The 12,417-nt window shown below is 48.1% G+C and overlaps 1 protein-coding gene across 4 annotated transcripts in view; it reads right to left on the bottom strand.

Moving 5' to 3' along the window:
* VPS53 (VPS53 subunit of GARP complex) overlaps positions 1-5,204 on the bottom strand; it is a 181,039-nt gene extending 175,835 nt beyond the window's left edge. For 3 of the 4 annotated variants that reach the window (XR_008653085.2, XM_055256626.2, XM_055256627.2), the window contains exons 1-2: positions 4,962-5,199; positions 1,349-1,429 (exon numbers count right to left, since the gene is read on the bottom strand). Coding sequence is in view for 3 of the 4 variants with exons in the window: in XM_055256626.2 (XP_055112601.1) it covers positions 1,349-1,429; positions 4,962-5,048 (168 nt within the window). In the remaining variant the exon portion in view is untranslated. Of the gene's footprint in view, positions 1-1,348; positions 1,430-4,961 lie in introns of all 4 variants that reach the window. The other variant, XM_055256623.2, reaches the window with a different exon arrangement.
* Between the last annotated feature and the right edge of the window lie 7,213 nt (positions 5,205-12,417).

Here is a 12,417-nt window from a genome sequence, read left to right as displayed (position 1 = left end):
TTAAGCTCCTTTATTTAAAGGACCCCCCGCCCATGGATCACGCTCTGTCACGCAACCTGCTTGGTATCACAGCCACCATGTTTGATCATCTCTAGTGCATTTGTTGGTTTATTTCTTGTCTTCCTCCCTACACTAGACTCCATGAGACCAAGACCAGATCTGTCATGTTTACATTTCTCCCTAGTTTCTAAAAATAGTACCTGACACTTAGTAGACATTTAATAAATGATTGCTAAGTTTTACTAAATGAATACATGAATGAATCCCTCAAGCTTGGCAGACAGGCTACCTCCTCTCTGAAGCAGTGATTTTCCTTGAAAGAACTGGTCTTTGTTTCCTTACCGCACTGTCCCACCGTCACTGACGGCATTCACTAGGGTCTCCCACCACTTCATCCTGCACACCTCAAGGGCATGGACTGGATCTGATTCATCTCTGTACCCCCAGCACCTGGCACAGTGACCGACAACACGACAGGCACCTACTGAACAGCTGCTGACTGAGAAAATGAAAACGCAGCGGGCCTCTCGCTGCCCTTCTCCCACCTCTGCTGCTTCCAGTTCTGGTCTCTACTTCTCACCCAAACATCCAAAAACCGATTTTGTAAGAAAATCCATCTCCATAGGAAACCACCGGACGAAAAATAATAAAACACAAAGTCTAAAAATCTGTATCTTGAGGCCGGGCACGGTGGCTCATGCCTGTAATCCCAGCACTTTGGGAGGCCGAGGCAGGCGGATCACAAGGTCAGGAGTTTGACACCAGCCTGGCCAACATGGTAAAACCCTGTCTCTACTAAAAATACAAAAATTAGCCAGGAGTGATGGTGGGTACCTATAGCGCCAGCTACTCAGGAGGCTGAGGCAGAAGAATCGCCTGAACCCAGGAGGCAGAGGTTGCAGTGAGCTGAGACTGCGCCATTGCACTCCAGCCTGAGTGACAACAGCAAAACTCCGTCTCAAAAAAACTAATAAATAAAAATAAAAATTTACATCTTGAAAGAGAGGTGAAAGTGGCTTTATAATTCTGGGCTTATCCTGCCTGCCTCACCCCCACTTTTCCCTACTACGTTATAAAAATCCTTCCCACTTTCCAATTTACAACAGAAAATTTGGGAGGACTCTCACAACCTAAGGGTACAATTATTAATAATATGTTCACTATACAATGAATTCCATCCCAACACAGTGTAGCTCACTGCCCCAGCTGGTGACGATGCAGTTTGATTTGAATTTAATTCTCCCTTGTTTATCAAGGGCCCTTAGATGATCTAGTGTAACACACGAAGCATAACACCCAGGATGTGCCAAAAGCCGCTGAAAGGAAGGAAACCTGAAACTCTACTTACCTGCTCAGTTGGGAACAGGGTATTGATATACTCAACAGCATTGAAATCTGCTCGATCTAGAGGGTCCTGGCTTGGAAACACCTATGGAGAAAGAGAGGAGTATATATAAAAACATGTAGTACACAGTAAATATATATAATTTTAACTTGTCAATTAAAAGGAAAGGGCTGGGCACGGAGGCTCACGCCTGTAATCACAGCACTTTGGGAGGACAAGGCGGGTGGATCACCTGAGGTCAGGTCTCTAGTAAAAATATAAATTTGCTGGGCGTGGTGCTGGCACACACCTGTAATCCCAGCTACTCAGGAGGCTGAGGCAGGAGAATCACTTGAACCCGGGAGGCGGAGGTTGCAGTGAGCCGAGATCACACCACTACACTCCAGTCTGGAGAGCAAGACTCTGTTTCAAAATTAAACAAATAAATAAATAAAAATAAGGCTGGGTGGATCACTTGAGCTCAGGAGTTGGAGACTGACCTGGGCAACATGGTGAAACCACATCTCTACAAAAAAAATTAGCTGGGCGCCATGGCACATGCCTGTCATAGTCCCAGCTACCTGGGAGGCTAAGGTGGGAGGATCACCAGAGCCCAGGAGGTTGAGGTTGCAGTGAGCCGAGATTGTATCACTGAACTCCAGCCTGGGCGACAGAGTGAGATCCTGTCTCAAAAACAGTCCACCTCTGAGACATACAGCTAACTCCCTAACAACCTGTAGAACACGCAGCCAAATTATCCACTGGACACTGGGTCTCACCAGCTTGATGGAGTTATAACTGTGGGAAGCAACTTCATCTCTGGAGAAGCCTTCCAAAGAAATATAGAGTCAAAAAATCCAAGCATCTTCTAAGACAACTGTTAGAAAAGTTGAAGCCTTCTATATCAAGAAGAAAGTGAAGATGTTTTCTTTTTAAAATGTTGAGCACTGCTGTCTCCATAATGCACGTGTACATAGGTTAGTTACACAGTCTCAACGATACTTGCTCACCAGAGGGAAAGTACACCCCACTGAGAGCAGGATATAAGAGATGCGAACTATTTCCTCCAGTTGCTCTCAGTTTCTGTATTCCTCTCACGACTCCTAGGTTTTAGTGCTGTCCTAGGTTTTAAATTGTTTTCGTGTAACAAGGCTCCTAACAAAAGCCAACTGAAAAAAGAATGACTGGTTCCAATGATGGAGGAAAAAACTAACAGCCCTAGATGTATCAGAGATGCATACATGGTACTTCATAGGAAATTTTTTTTTTGAGACGGAGTCTTGCTCTGTAACCCAGGCTGGAGTGCAGTAGCTCCATCTCGGTTCACTGCAAGCTCCGCCTCCCGGGTTCATGCCATTCTCCTGTCTCAGCCTCTCGAGAAGGTGGGACTACAGGCGCTCGCCACCATGCCCGGCTTATTTTTTGTGTTTTTAGCAGAGAAGGGGTTTTACCATGTTGGCCAGGATGGTCTCGATCTCCTGACCTCGTGATCCACCCGCCTCGGCCTCTCAAAGTGCCGGGATTACAGGTGTGAGCCTCCACACCCGGCCTTCATGGGCAATTTAAAGAACTTCAGGGCAGAATGATTTTCATGTCTAGAGTGATTTTCGCCTTTTTTTTTTTTTTGAGATGGAGTCTCACTCTGTCACTCAGGCTGGAGGGCAGTGGCACCATCTCAGCTCACTGCAACTTCTGCCTCCCAGGTTCAAGCAATTCTCTGCTTCAACCTCCCGAGTAGCTGGGATTACGGGCACCTGCCACCATGCCCAGTTAATTTTTGTATTTTTAGGAGAGACAGGGTTTTCACCATGTTGACCAGGCTGGTCTTGAACTCCTGACATCACGATCCACTGGCCTCAGCCTCCCAAAGTGCTGGGATTACAGGTGTGAGCCACCGCGCCCAGCCAATTTTCACCTTATGCAATGACTTTGGGACTTCATCTTGGAGTAAAATGTGATTCCATTTATCAACCTTCCTGACTCCTCACACATCACTACTCTTTACAAGTATGCTACTACAGATTTCATTCAGAGTGCTAAAGTAAGAAAAAATTCTGAATTCATCTTGACATAATGATGTCTGAATTCTGCTTGACATAAAGATGCTATACTATCACTCAAACTTATTCTTACAAAATAGGAAAAATGTCAGAATTCACCACTATGTAATTCATCCACGTAATCAAAAACCACCTGTACCTCAAAAGCTGTTGAAATAAACAAACAAAAGAAATAGCAAAAATGTGCTTTTCTGATACCTGTCAACCAAACAGTAACCGACTGCATTATTCTTTTCTTCCATTAGAGCCCACTAGTCCAAAGAGCAACAGAAATGTTATGTCTTTTTCTGGCCAAAGGAGGCAAGTGGTAGAGCCGTGTGGCCGGAACACTAAAAGCTTCCTGCCCAATGGTTTGGCGTCCTCAGGCTAGGACAAAAGTAGTTGTACAAGTAATCCAACCACTACTAGAAAAACACACATCGAAGCGTCGATGAATGCACCTGTAGTCCCAGCTACTCGGGAGGCTGAGGCAGGGGTATCACTTGAGCCCCAGGAGTTCGAGGCTGCAGTGAGCTACGATTCTGCCACTGTACTCCAGCCTGGGTAACAGAGCAAGACCCTGTCTCAAAAACAAAAAGTTTCCCAGGGGTCATTAAATAAGGCATAATGGAATTGTCCATTTCCTAAATCATAAATCCCTTTCTTAAATCATATAACTTCATGACAATTCCTTTAAGGGACATTTTCTCCGTTGATCAGGAGCAATACCCTGCAGTGTTAGAAATCACTATTTCTGACCAGATGCAGTGGCTCACACCTGTAATCCCAGCACTTTGGGAGGCTGAAGCAGGCGGATCGCCTGACGTCAGGAGTTCAAGACCAGCCTGGCCAACGAGGTGAAACCCCGTCTCTACTAAAAATACAAAAATCAGCCGGGCGTGGTAGCGGGTGCCTGTAGTCCCAGCTACTCAGGAGGCTGAGGCAGGAGAATCACTTGAACCTGGGAGGCGGAGGTTGCAGTGAGCCGAGATGGCACCCCTACACTCCAGCCCGGGCGACAGAGCGAGACTCCGTCTCAAAAAAAAAAAAAAAAGAAAAAGTCCCTGCAGGGAAAAGAGGCCCCTTGGGAGTATTCTCCAACCTCACCCAAACTATTCAACGGTGAGAATTCTCAACCTTTTAAGAATGGTAACGATGTCATTTTTCAACACTTTCTCTCTTCTCTGCCATCCGCTTCAGAAACTAAAGTCATACCCTTCTCCCAGTTCCAAGCCACTCAGGTGGGGCCAGCCTGCGAAACCGGGGCGTTGGCACGAGTCTGGTAAACGCATGAAGCCCTCACAGTCCCCAGAATCTGAGGGTGCCACCCAAGGCCTGCATTCTCCTGGCGTCGTCCTCTCTAAGCGCACAATTCCTTTCCCCAAAACCACCAGGACCCCCAGCCCTCGCCAAAGACAATCAAAGCCTAGAAAGGGTTCTCTTTCCTCTCCCTCTGATTCGGAAACCGCTTCTCACCCGGACCACCTCCCCACCTTCACTCTCCCTTCTGCCCCGAGCCCCCGGCCCTCCATCCACCCGCCGCGGCCTCCCCAGCGCCCGGAGCTGCCGTCTCCCCTCCTGAGGGGCGGAACGCTTGCCTGCTCGATGGCCAGCTGCACCTCGGGCGTGAGCTGCAGCACGGCTTCCAGCTCCTCCACGAACTCCAGTTCCTCCTCCTCCATCATTCCGCCACCCGGCCCCCTGCCGACCCCCGCCGCGAGCCCAGCTCAGGCCTCCAGCCGCCACCCAGGTCCCAGCACAGCAACCCTCTCGCGGCAGCGATCTGGTGAGCCCGGCTCCGTCAGCCGCTCTGTCAGCAGCCCCGGCACTTCCGGGAGGCCAGGGCACTTCCGGGTCCGGGGAACTGTGGGATCGCGGCGGACTCAGACTGGCGGCGTTCACGTCCCGTCCCGTGTCTCCGGGGCAACGCTGTATCCCGGCGGCCCCGCGTGCCCTCAGCGCGTCCTTAGGATGGCGGGGCCTCTTCCCTCCCCAAGGCGCGCCCCCCACTGAGGACCCCGGGGTTGGGGCAGGGTCTGGCCTCCAGCAGGACGCCCGGATGGAAGTCAGCCCGACGGCGTCGCGAACCACAGCCCACAGCCTCCGCGGGCAGCGCAGCGGCGACCCCTCAGCTCCCGGGGCCCCCTCGGTCAGTGGCAGCGGGTGTTCCCGGCCACGGGGTCGACGTGATCCCAGCTGGCAAGTGGCGGTGTCGCCAAGGACATTCGTAGGACGGGACAGTGCCCACTCGATAGAACTCTGCGCAGAGGCTTTTCGAGGTGACTGCAGCCTCCTTTTGGGGAGAAACGTCTTTTTTTTTTTTTTTGAGACGGAGTCTTACTTGTTGCCCAGGCTGGAGTGCAATGGCGCGATCTCGGCTCACTGCAACCCCGCCTCCCGGGTTCAAGCAATTCTCCCGTCTCAGCCTCTCGAGTAGCTGGGATTACAGGCGCCCGCCACCACGCCCAGCTAATTTTTGTATTTTTAGTGGAGACGAGGTTTCACCATGTTGGCCAGGCTGGTCTCGAACTCCTGACATCGTGATCCGCCCGCCTCGGCCTCCCAAAGTGCTGGGATGACAGGCGTGAGCTACTGCGACCGGCCAGAAACGTTTTTTTAAAGCCAGATGACGCAGCGCCCTGGAGCTGGGGAGACGTTTACTGAGGCTGAATATCCGGGATCTAAGTCCTGAATAGTCCACCATTGATAAGCTGTGTGACCTGGAACAAATTACTACCCCGCGTGGATGTAGAGAGGATTAAACATTAACAGCGGGATGCAAATTCAAGCTGGTAATACAGGAAATAGTGAGGTGCCCAGCCCTTACCCCCACAAAGGAACAAATAAGCCAGATCACCGATCACCCTGTGGAACCACCTTTCCTGCAGACACTGAAAACAAGGAGGGAATTGCAGCCCAAGGAGGACCCGCTCCACCAGGTGAACCGGGAAACTCCAGGAGGGAAACGCGTTGGCCCCACTGAACTTTTTTTTGTTGTTGTTATCAGAGTTGCTCAAAGTAAAAAATAGGAGCAGTATGATTTTTTCTTTTATTTTTAATTGACAAATAATAATTATATAAACAATGTAATTTCTAACAACAAAGGAATGCTAAAAAATATACATTGAAAAAAAGAAAAAAATGACAAAATAAAATATACATTGAACCTGGGGCGGTGGCACAGGCCTGCAGCCCCAGCTACTCAGGAGGCTGAGGCAGGGAATTATTGACTTTCTGAGACTGAGTATCAGGGGTCTAGATCTCATCCCACCACTGAGGATCGCTTGAGCCCAGGAGTTTGAGGCTGCAGTGAGCTATGATTTATTTGCGCCACTGCACTCCAGCCTGGGCCACAAAGGGAGACTCTGTCTCTTAAGTAAATATAGAATATTATTGATTCATAAAATCATGATTTTGAAAATTAGTGACATGAAAAATATGCACAATATATTTCAGAAAGCAAAATGTATAATTTCATTTAAAAAATGCATAGCATGGTCCCAGCTTTGTGTGTATTCTGTGCCAATAAAACTCACAGCAAGGAAATATTACTTTTCTGCATGTGATGAATGTACATCCTTTGTACATTTTCCCAAATGTCTACAATGAGCCTGTAGTTCTTTCATGCTCAGAAAATATGAATGCCTTTTTTCTAAAAGGAAAAGGTAATTATAGCTACTTATTTTGGACTTTTTTTTCCTTTAAAATTTAAGATATTTACATACAGTAAAATTTACTCTTGCAATTTATGATGCGATGAGTTTTGATAAATGTGTATAAACGACTGGGTGTGGTGACTCACGCCTATAATCCCAGCACTTGAGGAGGCCGAGGCTGCCGGATCACTTGAGGTCAGGGGTTCAAGACCAGCCTGGCCAACATGGTAAAACCCGTCTCTACTAAAAATACAAAACTTAGCTGGCCGTGGTGGCGCACAGAATCACCTGAGCCCGAGAGGTGGAGGTTGCAGTGAGCCAAGATTGCGCCATTGCACTCCAGCCTGGGTGACAGAGCAAGACTGCATCTCAAAACAAACAAACAAATAATAATCAAACAAAATAAATAAACGTATATAACCATGTAACTACTACCACAATCTAGTTATAGGACAATTTCATTATTCCCCCAGATTCCCTCTTGCCTCACCCCATTCACTGGCAACCACTGACTTGATTTCTGTCTCTATAGTTTCTGTTTTTGTTTTTGTTTTTTTGAGACGGAGTCTCGCTCTATCACCCACGATGGAGTGCAGTGGTGCAATCTCAGCTCACTGCAACCTCCGCCTCCCGGGTTCAAGCGATTCTCCTGCCTCAGCCTCCTGAGTAGCTGGGATGACAGGCGCCCTCCACCATACCCGGCTAATTTTTGTATTTTTAGTAGAGACAGGGTTTCACCATGTTGCCCAGGATGGTCTCAAACTCCTGACCTCAGGTGATCTGCTGGCATCAGTCTCCCAAAGTGCTGGGATTACAGGCATGAGCCACCGCGCCCGTCCTGTCCCTATAGTTTTGATATTTCCAGAATATCATATAGATGGAATCATACAGTATGACACCTTTTCAGTCTGGCTTCTTTCATCTATCATAAAGTATTTAAAATTCATGCATGTTGTTACATGTATCTGTGGTTCATGTCTTCTTGCTGGTATTCCACTGTATGAATACACCACAATTTGTTTATCTAGTCCCTGGTTGAAGGACATAAGGGTTTTTCCAGTTTTTGGCAATTATGAATAAAGCTGCTATAAACATTCATGTACAGATTTTTGTGTGAACATAAGTTTTCATGTCACTTGGGTAAATATGTAGACGTGGGATTGCTGTGTTATATGATATGTCTGTGTTTAACTTTCTAAGAAACTGGTAAACTGTTTTCCAAAGTGGCCGTATCACTTTCACATTGCTACCAGCAACGTATGAGAGTTCTGTTTGCTCAGAGAGCTTATTTTTAATGATGATAAGAAGAAGGACCATTTCCTAGCCCTTACTCTATGACAGGCACCATTCGAAGCATGTTACATGCATTGTCTCTTTTAATTCACATAGCAATTCTGAGGTTGTTAGTTTTTATTACTATCCCCATCTAACAGATAGGAGATGAAGATCTAGTTAAAACAAGCAACAAAATAAAAACTTGCCTAAGGCCGTATACCTAAATCTTCCTGCCATTCATTAACCTATTCAATACATTTATTGAACACCTGTTCCTGCTGGTGACAGGTACTCAAGCTAGGTGCCGGGAATTCAGCAGTGAACAAAATAGACCACATGCCTGCCTCTACAGAGCTATTGCTATGTATGAAAAGGGCATTTGTACAAATAAACATGTAATTGTGATAGATCCGATAAAAGAGAAGTAAAGCACATGTTGAGAGACTATATGGATAGAGTTCTGATTGGATTAGGGGTCAGGAAAGCCTTTTCTTTCTTTTTCTTTTTTTTTTTTTCGAGACAGAGTTTCGCTCTTGTTGCCTAGGCTGGAATATAATGGCACAACTCAGCTCACTGCAACCTCTGCCTCCAGGTTCAAGTGATTCTCCTGCCTCAGCCTCCTGAGTAGCTACTCAGGCATGCGCCACCACACCCAGCTAATTTTTGTATTTTTAGTAGAGACGGGGTTTCTCCATGTTGGCCATGTTGGTCTTGAACTCCTGACCTCAGGTGATCCGCCTGCCTTGGCCTCCCAAACTGATGGGATTATGGGTGTGAGCCATCACACCCGGCCAGGAAAGGCTTTTCTGAAGAAGTGATTTTTAAGCTGAAGCAAAGGGTTGGGAGTGAGGATAACACATAGATAAAAGGAACAGAATGTGCAAAAGCCATGAGTATGAAAAGAGTCGGCCAGGGTGATGGAAGTTTGAAAGCCAAGGGGAGAGTGATACACAAGGAAGCTGGAGAAATGGGCATTGCCAGATGGTGAAGGATCTGGAAGGTCTTCTTGAAGGAATGGGAAGCCTCTGACTGTAAGCAGAGGAGGGGCATGACCAGGTTTGCCACGCCTGCCATCAGCCCCGTCTCTCCACTCCTGCCATCAGCCCCGTCTCTCCACTCCTGCCATCAGCCCCGTCTCTCCACTCCTGCCATCAGCCCCGTCTCTCCACACCTGCCATCAGCCCCGTCTCTCCACTCCTGCCATCAGCCCCGGTCTCTCCACTCCTGCCATCAGCCCCATCTCTCCACTCCTGCCATCAGCCCCGTCTCTCCACACCTGCCATCAGCCCCGTCTCTCCACACCTGCCATCAGCCCCCGTCTCTCCACTCCTGCCATCAGCCCCGTCTCTCCACTCCTGCCATCAGCCCCGTCTCTCCACACCTGCCATCAGCCCGGGTCTCTCCGTTTTTGTTTTTTTTTTCTTTGCCTCTGAGCTTCCCACATTGTTGTGGAGAGTCATAAAACCAGGGTGACCATGTTCAGCACACATTCCTGTTGTCTTATTTCCACTGATTCTGATGGTCCTTCTCAGCATCCACTGTCAGCTCTCAATGGCACTCCCCCATGACCCAAAACCCTTCCCTCCTCTGGAGTTCCCAACTCCATGATACCCCTTCTCCCTCTTTGCACATAAGCTACTAATAATACAAGTTTGAGTTTAAGAGAGTTATGCAGTGCAAAGAAGTAAAGGACGTCCAAAGAGCAGAGAGGTTGACACACTGGGTTTTGAAAAACTTCAAGTAATAACAGACTAGATTGATTATGTTAAACAAAGGAAGGAAATACCTTTGACAGGAGGGGGAAATCTAGAGAGAGATTGTAAACTTCTGACAGAAATAACATGTGGAAGTTTATGGATATGAGAAATTTGGGTATGAAAATAAGGAGCATGTGATATTTTCACAAATGAGCTGGGCTTAAAAAAACAACTTCCAGGCCAGGCGCGGTGGCTCACGCCTGTAATCCCAGCACTCTGGGAGGCCAAGGCAAGTGGATCACCTGAGGTCAGGAGATCGAGACTAGCCTGACCAACATGGACAAACCCCATCTCTACTAAAAAATACAAAATTAGTCTGGCATAGTGGCGCATGCCTGTAATCCCAGCTACTCAGGAGGCTGAGGCAGGAGAATCGCTTGAACCCGGGAGGCAGAGGTTGCAGTGAGCCGAGATTGTGTCACTGCACTCCAGCTTGGGCGACAAAGCAAGACTCCATCTCAATAAATAAAAACATACATACATACATACAAAAAATTAGCTGGGTGTGGTGGTAGGCACCTGTAATCCCTGCCTCCTGAGACAGGACAATCTCTTGAACCTGGGAGGGAGAGGTTGCAGTGAGCCAAGATCACGCCATTGCACTCCAGCCTGGGTGACACAGAAAGATTCTGTCTCAAAAACAAACAAAAACCAACTTACTATTTTGCTGTAGGATAGGGTACAGTGATGACAAAGTTTCACAGAAAACATTTTTTCTACCTTGAAATTTCACCGTCTGGGGCAGAAATTCAGTCTCTAATACTTTAAAAGTAAAACAAAAGGAAACCTTGGAGACTGTGGCCTTTAGTAGGCGATGGGGGAGGATGGATTGGAAGGGAGTATACAGTAGGCTGTGAGAGAGATGGGGGAGGAGGGATCGGAAGGGAGTATACAGTAGGCTGTGAGAGATGGGGGAGGAGGGATCGGGAGTATACAGTAGGCTGTGTAGGAGATGGGGAGGATGGATTGGGAGTATACAGTAGGCTGTGTAGGAGATGGGGAGGATGGATTAGAAGGGAGTATACAGTAGGCTGTGTAGGAGATGGGGAGGATGGATTGGAAGGGAGTATACAGTAGGCTGTGTAGGAGATGGGGAGGATGGATTGGAAGGGAGTATACAGTAGGCTGTGTAGGAGATGGGGAGGATGGATTGGAAGAGAGTATACAGTAGGCTGTGTAGGAGATGGGGAGGATGGATTGCAAGAGAGTATACAGTAGCTGTGTAGGAGATGGGGAGGATGGATTGGAAGGGAGTATACAGTAGGCTGTGTAGGAGATGGGGAGGATGGATTGGAAGGGAGTATACAGTAGGCTGTGTGGGAGATGGGGAGGATGGATTGAAGGGAGTATACAGTAGGCTGTGAGGGAGATGGAGGATGGATTGGAAGGGAGTATACAGTAGCTGTGTAGGAGATGGGGAGGATGGATTGGAAGGGAGTATACAGTAGCTGTGAGGGAGATGGGGAGGATGGATTGGAAGGGAGTATACAGTAGGCTGTGTAGGAGATGGGGAGGATAGATTGAAGGGAGTATACAGTAGCTGTGAGGGAGATGGGGAGGATGGATTGGAAGGGAGTATACAGTAGGCTGTGTGGGAGATGGGGAGGATGGATTGGAAAGGAGTATACAGTAGGCTGTGAGGGAGATGGAGGATGGATTGGAAGGGAGTATACAGTAGGCTGTGTAGGAGATGGGGAGGATGGATTGGGAGTATACAGTAGGCTGTGTAGGAGATGGGGAGGATGGATTAGAAGGGAGTATACAGTAGGCTGTGTAGGAGATGGTGGAGGATGGATTGGAAGGGAGTATACAGTAGGCTGTGTGGGAGATGGGGAGGATGGATTGGAAGGGAGTATACAGTAGGCTGTGTAGGAGATGGGGAGGATGGATTGGAAGAGAGTATACAGTAGCTGTGTGGGAGATGGGGAGGATGGATTGGAAGGGAGTATACAGTAGGCTGTGTAGGAGATGGGGAGGATGGATTGGAAGGGAGTATACAGTAGCTGTGAGGGAGATGGGGAGGATGGATTGGAAGGGAGTATACAGTAGGCTGTGTAGGAGATGGGGAGGATGGATTGAAGGGAGTATACAGTAGGCTGTGTGGGAGATGGGGAGGATGGATTGGAAAGGAGTATACAGTAGGCTGTGAGGGAGATGGAGGATGGATTGGAAGGGAGTATACAGTAGGCTGTGTAGGAGATGGGGAGGATGGATTGGAAGGGAGTATACAGTAGGCTGTGTAGGAGATGGGGAGGATGGATTGGAAGGGAGTATACAGTAGGCTGTGTAGGAGATGGGGAGGATGGATTGGAAGGGAGTATACAGTAGGCTGTGTAGGAGATGGGGAGGATGGATTGGAAGAGAGT

Source organism: Symphalangus syndactylus, chromosome 20 (assembly GCF_028878055.3).
Source record: "Symphalangus syndactylus isolate Jambi chromosome 20, NHGRI_mSymSyn1-v2.1_pri, whole genome shotgun sequence".
NCBI classification, from domain to species: Eukaryota; Metazoa; Chordata; class Mammalia; order Primates; family Hylobatidae; genus Symphalangus; species Symphalangus syndactylus.
The sequence above is the reverse complement of the archived record's forward strand: the minus strand, read 5'-3'. Positions and strand labels throughout refer to the sequence as shown.